This window comes from Psammomys obesus, unplaced genomic scaffold, assembly GCF_907164565.1.
Source record: "Psammomys obesus unplaced genomic scaffold, mPsaObe1.curated_primary_1811, whole genome shotgun sequence".
Lineage (NCBI taxonomy): Eukaryota > Metazoa > Chordata > Mammalia > Rodentia > Muridae > Psammomys > Psammomys obesus.
In genome coordinates this window covers 3,306-14,629 of record NW_026595847.1, presented here as the reverse complement: position 1 = coordinate 14,629, position 11,324 = coordinate 3,306, and the positions used below count along the sequence as shown (strand labels likewise).

The window sequence follows — 11,324 nt, the reverse complement described above, 5'->3', positions numbered from 1 at the left end:
CAGATAATCCAATATGATATAATACAACTAATATAGTATAATACAATATAAGATAGCATAATATAATTCAGTTACTCCTCTGTTCTCATTTCCTTTTTTTTTTTTTTTTGCCATCGTTCATTGTAGGAATAACATATCCTTTTTACTTACTTCTCTAATATCACTTATGTTCATTTTGCACAAAGGAAATATAACATGTTTTCTGACAATGCCTTCTTATGAGATAGGATAGGATGCACATTTCAATTTTTCATGTAACACAATATTTTATTAATTAATTTATTTACTTTCTATCCTGATTGCAGCTTCTCCTTCCATTCCCTCTCTCACCTCCTGCCCCATTTTTCCTGCCCTTTCTCTTCAGATAAGAGGAGACATCCCATGGTTATCAGTCCACCTGGGCATATAAGGTGGCAAAAGATCTGAGTGTGAGGTTAGACAAGGTCATCGTGTTGGGGCAAGGGACCCATAGGCAGGCAGTGTATTCAGAGGAAGCCCTGTGCCTGCTGTTAGAGGTCTCACATGATGACCAAGCTGCCCATGGATTACATATGTGTATGTAGCCTAAGTCCATTCCGTGCATTCTCTTTGGTTGGTGGTTCAGTATCTGTGAGCCCCTATGGGCCCAGGTTAGTTGACTCTGTAGGATTTCTTGTGGTGTCCTTGACTGTTTTGGCTCCTCCATTCCTTCCTCCCCATCTTCCACAGGAATCCTCCAAGTTCTTCCTAATATTTCTCTATGGGTCTCTTCAACAGTTTCCATCAGTTTCTGGGTGACACCTCACTGAGAATAATCACACTGCCAGCAGGCCTCTGGGAGAAGCAGGGAGAGTTGTTTCCTGGACTTGGCAGTAAAGGTCTAACAGCATTTCTACTTTCACTGAGAACAGATTTTTTATGCAATTATTCTTATCATAGTTTCCCCTTTCCCAACTCCTTTCAGATCCTCCCATATCCCCATCCACTCAAAGCCATATCTTCTGTTTCTCCCATGAGAATTCAATCAGTTGTCTAAAAGATTAATAGTAAATATAACCTAAGAATAAACACTGACCAGCATATGACAGTACAAACAAAAACAGAGAAAGCACAAAGAAAACATACAAATGCAGAGACACACATTCACACACAGAGAAATCCCATAAAAGAAAATCTGAAACAGTAATATAAAAGGAAAAGACATAAAAGGTTTTTTTTGTTTTTTTTTTTTTTTTTTTGTCTAACTGCTTGGTATAGGGTGTGCCCTTGAATCTGGTTTATAGAGGCAAGTGAGTCACTTGGAGAAACAGATTTTTTTGTTCTTTGTGAGTAGTTATCAGTTAGGGATAGTTTCTGGTTTAGGGGTGAGAGTTTGTGTCCACTTGTGTCACCCCTGCCACAGTCTTTGTGAGTTCATAAGGGCATCAGTCCTGGAGTGTCTAGGAAGCCTTAATTCTTTAGTGTCTTCATCCCCAGTGGCCCTTTTTTTAATTTAAATTTTATATTTTTTAGATTAATTACAATTTATTTACTTTGTATCCCAGCTGTGGCTCCCTCGCTCATTCTCTGCCAATCCCACCCTCCCTCCCTCATCCTCTCGCTGTCCCTCTGTAAGTCCACTGATTGGGCAGGACTTCTCCCCTTCCATCTGACCCTAGCTTATCAGTTCTCCCTAAGACTAGCTGCAATATCCTCCTTTGTGTCATTTCTAGGCTGCTACCCCCATGGGTTTTGGGGAGGTCAAAGAGCTAGCCACAGAATTCATGCCAGAAACAGTCCCTGTTCCCCTTACTAAGGGAGCCACGTGGATACTGAGCTGCTATGAGCTACAGATACTGAGACACATGGCCAAGCTTTGGGCAGAGGGTAGGAAATCATATGAAAGAAGAGGGAGTTACTAAGACCTGGAGAGGACAGGAGCTTCAGAAGGACCAAATATATCTGAGCACAGGGGTCTCTTCTGAGACTGATTCTCCAACCAAGGACCATGCATGGATATAACCTAAAACCCCAGTGGCTCTTACCATCTTTCTGCATCCACTTCTGGAGATTTCCCTGAGCCCTGAGGGTAGAGATTTGATGGAGATATCTCATTTAGGTCTGGGTGTTCCATGTTCCCAGCATTTCATTTCCTAAAATGCTTCCCTGACATTTATTAAGGGATTTTCATTGTTATTTTCACACTTGCATTAGGCACATTTGTATGGCTATAACAGATCATTTTTATTCTACCTATGTGTGGTTTTTAATTGTTTATACTTAGAAGTTTTGTTGCTTCACTGAATATCCTTGGGCATAAATAGCTGTTTTTGTAGAAGATCTTTATAGAATATGTAAATTTTCATTTCTAACAGCTTCACTAACTGAACACAGTCACATGCTAATTTTGCCTATGTTACCAGAGACTGGATCAAAACTCGGAACTATTTTAATATACTATGCACATCTAATTGTCATTAAACTTAGGGTTTTATTATTTGTCTGAAGTTTCTTCTAGACATTTTTGTGTAAAATTCATTTTCAACATTTTTTTTGTTTTGTTTCCTTGGATTTTAGTTCTCTACGCAGGAAGCACAGTTTCCACTTATCTGAGATGTGTAATTTCTACATCCTTTTAGTGTGTAAGCTCCCTTTTGAAATACTTATATTTGATATTTTAAATCCTTTAATTATTATTTGGTCAGATTGCTCATTGTTTCCTTTCATTACCTCAGAATTTCAGTGGCAGGAAGAGATCCCTTAAGCTTAACGAATACCTCTCACGTGTTTTTTAAAAAATCTGTGCATTGCATGTCTGTCTTTCCTCTAGTGGTTTGTCCATGCCACCTTTATTCATCTTAATCATTTTTATGTGTGTGGATTTGTGCCTGCCTGTAGGTCTGTTTAGCACGTTTGTGCAATTCCCATAGGAGCCAGAAGGGGGCAGCCCATCACCTGGAACTGAAGTTATAGGTGGTTTACAAGGACTGGGAACTGAAGCCATGCCCTCTGGAAGATCCCAGTGCTCTTAACTGCAGAGCCAACTCTTCAGCCCACCACCTTTATTAAGAACTAATGGAGGTTCTCTGACCTATTTCATTGGGTTATTAATCTGTTTCTGTAGCAGTGATGAGATAGTGTATTTACAGAAGTTTTCTACAAAGTTTTTCTTTTCTTAGTATGATATCAGAAGTTTCTTCTCAAATGTCTTCCTTCTTAGCTATCCTTGGGTATTCTTTCAGATATGAACTTTACCATCATGCTCTCTAACCTAGTGAAAGGTTTGTAGGTATTTTTGAAATTGCATTCAAGTTACCTATCAGCTTAAGGAGAAATGACAATTTTTATTAATGTGAGGTTTTTCAGGAAAATGTCAAATTTGAATAGAATTTCTCCACAGTCCTTACAATGGAACCTGGAGTCCTTACTCACTCATATCAGGCACATCCACAACTGAAATTTGAACCAAAATATTGGAATATTCAGAGATATTCTTCGGAACATGGTGACCTTGTAACATAGCACAAACAGCAAATTCTTGAATACATTTCCTAACATTTGTAACAGTGTGTGAGATCAGTACCTTTGGTTCTTGAGAGTGTCCAGTCCCTTTGTCTCAAGACTGTTTTGACTTTTGCTTCACACAAAAGAAAGCTCATTACAGGTAGGAAGTAATTAAACTCTCTTGCACCTTAAGCTATAACTGAAGAACATCATTTTAGACCACGGACCATAATTTTTGCGACTGCTTGAATGCTGTCTCCCTGAGATAGAAAACCTGGAAGCCTCAAGAAAACGTACTGCTTCTTTGTTCTTAACTATGATAATTTTATCTTAATCATCAAGTTATTTTATCCAAGGACAATGCTGTAATGTATAGTGGATTACACATGATATTACAGTACAGTATATGACATTACAGCAGCATACCATACTAGGTAGGTGATAAACAAGAATAATTTTGTTTCCTCATGTTCGCTTGGAAGAGTCCTTCATTTTTCTTATTCACTGTTTAATCATAATATATATATATATATTTGCCTATTACTGTTATGTAGTCATTTTAGAGTGTTTGTTGTTCTGGCAGTAGAATAAACCTTAAGAGTTTTGTGACTCTTGTATGTGTTAAAAGATTCTTTTGTTAATATATTTTTTAAAATAGTTTATTATAATTTATTCACTTTGTATTCAAGTGGTAGCACACCTCCTCGTCTCATGCCAGTCCCACTACCCTCTCTCTTCTCCCCCTATGCCCTTCCCATAGTCCTTCAGAGGAGAACCTCCTCCCTTTCTATCCAGCTCCAGCCTATCAGGTCTCATCATGGCTGCTTGCATCCTTTTCCTTTGTGGTCTGGTAAGGCTTAGCCCCCAGGGGGGAGGTGATCAAAGAGTCTGCCACTGAGTTCATGACAGAGATAGCCCATGATCACCTTACAACAGCACCCCCTTGGGGACTGAGACGCCTGTGTGCTACATCTGAGCAGTGGATCTAGTTTATCTCCAGGAATGGTTCTTCTTTGGATTATCAGTCTTTGCAGGATCCCCTGGGCCCAGGTGTTTTGGCTCTGTTGTTCTCCTTGTGGAATTCCTGTCCCTACAGGTCTTTCTATCTCAACTTTCTTCCATAATATTTCCTGTAGTCTGTCCAAAGTGTGACTATGAGTCTCAGCATGCGCTTCGATATCTGCTAGGTAGATTCTTTCAGAGGCCCTCTGTGTTAGGCTCCTCTCCTGTTCCCTGTCTTCTCCCACCTTCCATGTCTATTGTTTCTTCCCTAGGCTTCTCCTTGTTGTTTAGCTTCCTGAGGACTATAGATTTTATTATGTTCATCCAAAAACTCAAGTGACAACACATGCTGAAAAAGTTGTGGACAAAGTAGAACCCTCCTCCATTGCTGGTGGAAATCTAAACTTGTACAATCTGTTTGGAAATCAATCTGGTGTTTTCTCAGAAAATTAGGACTAGTGCTACCTCAAGATCCAGGTATACCACTCCTAGGCATATATGTATCAAATATACTCAACTACACATCAAGTATACTTGCTCACCTATGTTAATAACAGCGTTATACGTATTAGCCAGAATCTGGAAACAACCCAGATCTCTCTAAACTGAGAAATGGATACAGAAATTGTGGCACACTTACACAATGTACAAGGAAATCATGAAATTTGCAGGCAAATATGGTGGGAACTAGAAAAGATCTTCTGGAGTGAAGTATACCAGAAGCAGAAAGACACAGATGGTATATACTCACTTATAAGTGGATATTAGCCATATAATACAGGTTACTAGATTCTTAATTCCTGCCTTTTTCATCTTTTGCCAACATATATTGTTGAGTGCTTCTCCTGTTGACATATAATTATTCTTCCTCATAATCTTTTTGTTTAAAGACTGCATTTTAAAAGCATCTATATTGCTATTTGATACTCATTGTCTATTTATTATTTATAATACATATTCATAATACATCATTTTATTTTTACTGTTTTTTTTTTTTTTATATGTCTAAGTGAGGCTGTTGGATTCTAGGAGTTACAGACCAATGGAAGCTGCCAGGTTGGTTCTGGGGATTGAACCCAGCTCTTCTGGAAGAACAATCATTGCTCTTAACCACTGAGCCATTTCTCCAGCCCCTCCCCCATAATACATCTTAATGAGATTCATTGTGAGATGGCCATTCCAGCTTCTCATTTACATGAATCATTCCAACTGTGCTTTTGCACCTCAAGCACTGGCACTAACCTCAGAGCCTAGAAGTCAGTATTCCATTATCAAATTGAATATGTGCTTTCCATGTGTGAGACAACATACAGGTTTAAGTTGAACAGCTTTTTTAAGTCTTTGCCCTAAACTACACCTCATTCTTCTGACTTTCTGTTTTATGTTTCATTTTTACAATTAATTTTGACTAGTTTTTCTGAATATGCTTGAGGTCAACTTTTAGTACTTAACCATCTTCTTTGATGTGTATCTTGTGTAGGTAGGGTGTGCAGTTATCTGTCACAAATGTAGTGATAGAATATGACAATTCATGGGCTACAATATCATTTGTTTTCTCTTTGATCACAATTGATTTGATGTTTTAATATTTTCTACTGTGTTATTTTTGTGTAGGTTTACCTTTTCTTTCATTATAGCTTGTATATTACAGAGGGAAAATACTGGGATCCATGGAACTATGTGACCAAAGTATTTTTCTGCCTGCTCTCTACCCAATTATAATAGTGTTTTACCATATACATATATTTATATATACATGTGATGGAGTAGACACTCTCCAAGAGGAAGTAAATAGTAACGCACACAGGCATGTACACACACCATTCACACTCACAAGTCAATTTCTAACATGGGTCTGTAGCGGAGGTATCTAGAAGTGGCCATCAGATGCACCATTTATTCTTTAAATATTTTCTACTTTGCTATCACTGGTGGCAAAGAAGAGACTGTGTTTTCCCAGAACTTCTAAATGTTTCTCCTCCTGATACAGGCTCACAACGATGGATGCAGCAGTCCCGAATAAACTGTTGGATCTTGCTGTGCAGAGTCTGCTGAGCAATGAGTCTGCAGCTATCCAAGCTCTGGAGGACATTCCAAGAGAGCTTTTTGTTCCATTGTTCATTGCTGCCTTCAAGGGTGGGCATAGGAGTATATTGAGTGCAATGGTTAAAGTTTGGCCCTTTTACTGTCTCCATATTGGGTCACTTAGTATTCTGGAGGCTCACCATGAACTCCTGAAAGCCATGATTGAGAATCTTCCAGTATGTCCTGCACAGAACTCTGCTCCTAGGTAAGGTTGTATAGTAGAGACATGGCAAGATTCAGGAGGTTATGCCATAGCCTATTACTCGCTCCAGAAGTAGTAACTAGTGAATACTACTAGTCACTAGTAGTAACTAGTGAAGATTTATGTGAGAGTCTGTTGGCCCAACACAGTTTGTTATGAGATCTATGTTATTGGGGAAGAGTACTGTGGATGGGTTTATGTAACAGATGTAATTACTTAAAAGAAAAACAGGAGCTTTAAGACTGGATACCCATGTCCTGCAACTAAACACTTGTTTAATATTAATGTCTCTTCAAGCTCCAGTGATGCTAAAGTTAACCAGACTTTCCATAACTCATCCAAGAGAAAATGTCGTTCACACAATGAAAATATACAATCGATCTTATTGTTTAGAAGAAAGCATTTGAAGTTTAAATGGACGGATCCCAAACTGAATAATAAAGGAAGAATATAAGTTAGTCTCTAAAAAAAAAAAAAAAAAAAAAAAGACTGGATACTATTTAAGGTGTAAAAGGATGGGGAAAAGGAGGTTGAGTTTTCAATGGAAAGAACTATTGGTATTTAGTATACGGAATGCCTGCTAGAGCTAAAATGATTTGTTCTATTTTATTTTAAATTTGCATTTATTATTTTTTTTTCTTTTTCACAATTTATTAATTATATGTCCTGATTGAAGCCCCCTCCCACAACTCCTCCCTGTCCGACCATCCCTCCCTCTTCTTCCCTATCGTCAATTGACAACTCGATCTCTATGCAGGAGCCAGAGTAAGGGGAGCTGGGTCTGCCTCTGTCATTAACTCAGTTGCCTGCTCTTTGATCACATGCCCCTGGCAATGCAGCCTTACCAGGCCACAGAGAAAGAGGATACAGGCAGTCCTGATGAGACTGGATTTGTTCTTATATGTCATCATTGATACTACTGGGTTTAATTATCATTTGCTATTTCTCATATATTCTATCTGCTCTTTTCCTTATAGAAGACCTAAATTGAGGATCCTAGATTTGAGACAAGTCACCTACTCTAGGATCACATGCCCTGAAGTCAGGATCAAATCACCTTCCTGTTTTCATTCTTGTGCTTATTCTGACCACTCTATCACTAAAATAGAAGGACATCTTCGTTTAGGAAATTCAGGATTTGAGACTCAGTCACCCAGGCCTGTGGAATTACTAGTGGATCTTTCCCTCTTTGGCTCCTTAATGGAAAAGGAATTTTTGGATTTGCTTATGGGTAAAGTTGAGGAGAGTTCAGGGTCTTTGCATGTGTGCTGTCGAGATCTGCATGTTGATAAATTAAGTAACTACAAATGTACCCTGAAATTTCTTGATCTCAAGTGTGTTGATCGGTTGTTGGTTGATAAGGGCTCACTGAGCGATATCAATAGGATTCTTTCTCGGATGGCCCACCTACAAAGCCTTAGTCTGTTTAAAGTCTCTTTTAGATCTCTGAGTGGGAAAGTCTTTAAAAATTTCCTCAGTAACCTGCAGCATATGGAAAAACTCAAGGAACTCAACTTGGCTTCATTCTACCTTAAAAATCATCTGGACAAAGTGCTCAGGTAATAGTTTGCAGTTGGTCCCTGGGTTTCCTCAGTACCTATTGAGACAGGAGAGAAAACCTTCCTGGGTATTCCTAAGCTCCTCAAAACGTTTTATGCATTCCCTTTCATCATCTCTGGGAATTTGAAACTGAAGAAAGACAGGCGTACACAAATTAAGTAGCCAGCAATGTGCAGATACTACAGTAAGTGCAGAAATACAAGGGAGAAAAACTTCTAGCCCTGCAGATATAAGGAGGAGGAGTAAAACTGAGATAGGGGAAAACATTTTTGTTATAGCACTGAAGCACGTGATTATAAATATCCATAGCTCATAATGTCAGATCACTTTGATAATCTATACTCTCCAAGATACAGGCCATGATAGTAGAGGTTGTTATTTGGGGACTGGCCAAAGGGAATTCTCAGTTGCCTGCTCCTTTTAATTTCTCCCCATTAAGAGGGTAAACTAAAATTTACAGTGGATAATATTAAAAATGATGAGTGGATAATGCTTTTCTCTTAATATTATTTTAGAATCATCTATTCTAACATATTGTACACATTTTTATGATGAAAAGAGATTGTATCTCAGTGTTGAAAACTAAACTGTCAGCTGGGTGTGGTAGCATGTACTTTTAATCTAGCACTCAGAATGCAAAGGCATGTAGATTCTGTGAGTTTAAGGCTAGCCTGGTATATATATGTCCAGGATAGCCTGAGCTACATAGTAATATCCTGTCTTAAAATCAATGGGAAAAAGGAAAGAAAACTAACTTTCCCAGAGTCACAAAACTATTAAGTGAATTAAAGCACAGACTGACACATTGATACTCATGTGAAAAGTAGTTTCTCCTAGACATAAAGGTATAGTTTTCCTCATTCACTTTTCATTCTTCAGAAGCTTTTAGTTGTTTTTTGTTTTTCATCCCTACAGATTCATACAACCTGGTCTGGATCTCTTGTATCTGCCATTCTGTAATCTCTCATCCAGAGACTACCAATTTCTGTCTCAGAGTCCTCAGGCCACCCACCTAAAGCTCTTGAATCTTAGTAACAACACAATGTATTGGAATGATTTTGGGCCCATTTGCACTCTTCTGGTAAATCTCTCTGGTACTCTTCAGCATCTAGAGCTAAATAATTGCCTTATAACTGATCATGCAATCACTGTTCTTATCCCTGCCTTAATTAGATGCACCCATCTCCGTGTCCTAGGCTTTGCTTCTAACCCCATCACAATGCCTATCCTTGTGAATATCATGAATAATTTAACACCTTTGATGGAGCTAAAATATGTGATTTATCCTATCCCTGTACATTGCTTTGATGACTGGCAATTTCAGGGCAGTTTAGACAGAAGGAAGCTTGCTATTGTACAACTACAACTGAAGACGATGTTAGAGATTGCGCAGCGCAATGACATGAACTGGATCACTTACACTGAGTAAATTTCACAGTCCAACACAATTTGAACCAGATATGTACCATTTTAGTACTAACTGTTATTTCCTGTGCCCATAGACTCAATCTATATGGTCCTTATATTGTAGAAAAAAAAATCACTTACTGAGGGTAGGTATGTAACTGTTTCTTAAAGAGACTAACGAAGGGAAAACTGAGAGACTTCAAGAGTTCCTGCGTATCTCTTGTCTACTATTGGTCTGTTTGATTTTCCCAAGAACAGTGCTGTGCATTTATTATTGGACAGTCATATCCTGCTATACTATGTCTCTGCCCATACTGTTTGATTTGCTTGTGTATATATCACTCAAATCAGGAGAATGACAGCCTTTCCTTATATTTATGGAATGATTGCTACGTCTTGAAGACAGTGTTTTCATCCCCTAAATTACTTCAGGCTGGTTTTGGTTGCTTAGGAGAAACCATCAGGTTGTAACAGTTGGCCAGTTAAGAAAGATAGCAGAGGCTATGAGGTATCAGTCTACCTCACAAGATCATAAATATAATGAGCTACTTCCTTGATGTAGGTCCACTGTAGTTTCTACAACTCTACAATGTCTAGAGCTGGTTATCTAGCCTTTGTCACATGAATTTTTGGGTGGTGTTTAGGATCTTTGCCATTATATTCTTCCTACTTCCTTTAGTTCTCCTACACTACAAATTCTCTTAATCCTTTGTATTTCCTTACCTGTATAAATCCTTCCATATATATATATATATGTTAGAGTTAAATCTTAGTATGCTTTTGTTTTGTCCCCAATAGCTGTGCCCCATTTGGCATGATACATACTAGCCACATTTGAGTCCTGAGTCCAACTTGTTTCATACTCTAACATATCACAGAATAGTAAATTCAGTCTGCATTTCCTAGACTTACCTAGAAATAGAATATGTAATGTCAGTAATTAAAAATGTTTACAGGAATAAGGAAAAGTCTCAGTCCTCCATTTGCTTACCACACTAGCACAGCTGTGCTCAGATCACTAGGATTTGTGTAAAATGCTGAGCACCAAAGTGCACCCTTGTAACTTGAGTGCTGAAAAGGTAGAGGAAGAAAGATCCCTGGGGTAACATGGACAGACATTCTAGCAAACAAAATACCAGGTGTTGACTTCTGGCTCCCACATGTACACACATACAAGGTCATGCATCTTCTCCCTCACACACACACACATAAAAATATCTTGTACTGTAAATTTCTTGAATCAGCATACAGCATTGGAAAGTCAGGGTGAACTTGTAAAATTAGCGCTTGTTCTTTTCACATAATGAAATGCCAAAACAACTGTATTTCAATGAGTGAGTAACTAAAAGAATAAAAAGGAAGTAATAATTTGCACATACTGTTTTCCTGTTGAAATAAATTAGTAATAGCGCTGGCATATACGTTTATATTTTCTGTGTTTTTGAAGTCATACTTGGATCCAGTATGACCACAGATAAAAATAACTGAATTTTGTTTTTAGTAGTGATACTGGCAAATATATCAAACTATGTTTTACACCCATGATGCAGTCAGAAAACTATCAAGGTAGTTAACATTTGCTTTTTATTAATTTTCTTTTGGTGAT

General features: G+C 38.1%; 1 protein-coding gene across 1 annotated transcript; it reads left to right on the top strand.

Moving 5' to 3' along the window:
* Nucleotides 1-6,464: 6,464 nt before the first annotated feature.
* Nucleotides 6,465-9,740, top strand: LOC129685907 (melanoma antigen preferentially expressed in tumors-like). The gene is made up of 3 exons (XM_055619426.1): nucleotides 6,465-6,754; nucleotides 7,729-8,310; nucleotides 9,227-9,740. Exons 1-3 carry the CDS (start codon nucleotides 6,465-6,467, stop codon nucleotides 9,738-9,740), a joined length of 1,386 nt encoding a protein of 461 aa, XP_055475401.1.
* The last annotated feature ends 1,584 nt before the right edge of the window (nucleotides 9,741-11,324 follow it).

What these genes read in the sequence shown, in the direction of transcription:
- LOC129685907 (XM_055619426.1), top strand. Translation starts at nt 6,465, where the DNA reads ATGGATGCAGCAGTCCCGAATAAACTGTTGGATCTTGCTGTGCAGAGT. An exon ending in GCACAGAACTCTGCTCCTAG is followed by an intron (nt 6,755 to 7,728) that starts GTAAGGTTGTAT and finishes TTTTCCTTATAG; the next exon opens with AAGACCTAAATTGAGGATCC. An exon ending in CATCTGGACAAAGTGCTCAG is followed by an intron (nt 8,311 to 9,226) that starts GTAATAGTTTGC and finishes TCATCCCTACAG; the next exon opens with ATTCATACAACCTGGTCTGG.